General features: G+C 58.2%; 1 protein-coding gene across 1 annotated transcript in view; it reads left to right on the top strand.

Annotated features, from left to right (window-relative positions):
- Positions 1 to 7: 7 nt before the first annotated feature.
- DTX1 (deltex E3 ubiquitin ligase 1) overlaps positions 8 to 1,134 on the top strand; it is a gene marked incomplete at its 5' end in the record, with an annotated part of 27,191 nt that continues 26,064 nt past the window's right edge. The window contains 1 exon segment of the mRNA XM_006151698.2: positions 8 to 154. Coding sequence (XP_006151760.2) covers positions 8 to 154 — 147 coding nt within the window.

The raw sequence follows: 1,134 nt of genomic DNA, 5'->3' as shown, positions 1-1,134 counted from the left end.
CCCCCGCCCCCGCCGAGCCCGCGCCGCCCACGGGGGCGCCCCCGAGAAGCCCGAGCGCCCCCAGCGGCGCACCCACCCCGGGGCAGAACAACCTCAACAGGCCCGGGCCCCAGCGCGCCACCAGCGTGAGCGCACGCGCCTCCATCCCGCCGGGGTAAGCCGGGGTCCCGGGGGCGGGGGCTTCTGTGTGGACCAAACCCAGGGGTGGCTGCTCACTGGGACGCGAGCAAAGACTTGCAGGGTTAACCCTGATAAGTGCTACCCTGCGTCTAGTAAGTACTGCTTTGTGCCAGGCGTTACCTAAGCACCCCAACGCGGGTCCTTCGTGTACCTCAATGCGGGGCTGTGTGAAGTCCGTGCCCTCCTCAGCTCCGCTTTACCGATGAGGACACTGAAGCTCCGGAGGGTCAGTGACTTTTCCAGGATCACAATGCGATGGGGCCACGGTTCGGAATAACAGAGCGTGGCCGGCGTTGGTTACTCCCTAAACTCTCTGCATCCCCTCATCTATTCCAAGCGTGTTCTCCCATGCTCAAATAATGCATGGGGAGACTGAGGCTGGGAGCCCTAGAGTACCTTTCCAAGCATCATCCGGCCAAAGAGCAGGAATCAGAGTCCAGACGGGGAACTCCAGGGTCTGCATTCTGTCTCTTCACATTTTTTTTGGGGGGGGGATTTTTTTAGGGTATGTACGCTGCAGGGAGAGACAGAGACAGAAAGTGAGAAATGACTGTCAGGGAGGACGGCTATGATGCAGTCCCTTCTCCTCCATTCTCCTCTTGGGATTTTGGGCACACAGGCACACATGCCTAGTGTGAGTTTCAAGCTGCCAGGTCTGGGACTCGAACTACCATTGGCCACGTGGGAGTCTAGTGCCTCAACCACCACGTCTGACTCCTCTCAGCATCTTTAAAGGGTTTCCGTGCCAACCCACTAGTGAATGTGGTTCTGACGTGGTGACTCTCACGATCTTTAGCTGCTTGTCCAAAATATTCCCCCTTAGGCCACCCCTGAAATACCGCCATTACTTCAGGTTAATACGGTGGCTTTTGAACTGGGCTCCAGCAACTACTGGGGTGACCTGGAGCAGTGGGGGTGGCATGTGCATAAGATGGACTCCTGAACAGGAAGAGC

The sequence above is a fragment of the Tupaia chinensis genome, unplaced genomic scaffold (assembly GCF_000334495.1).
Source record: "Tupaia chinensis unplaced genomic scaffold, TupChi_1.0 Scaffold000323_1, whole genome shotgun sequence".
Classification (NCBI taxonomy): domain Eukaryota; kingdom Metazoa; phylum Chordata; class Mammalia; order Scandentia; family Tupaiidae; genus Tupaia; species Tupaia belangeri.
Note: the sequence above shows the minus strand (reverse complement) of the source record. Positions and strands in the feature narration are given on the sequence as shown.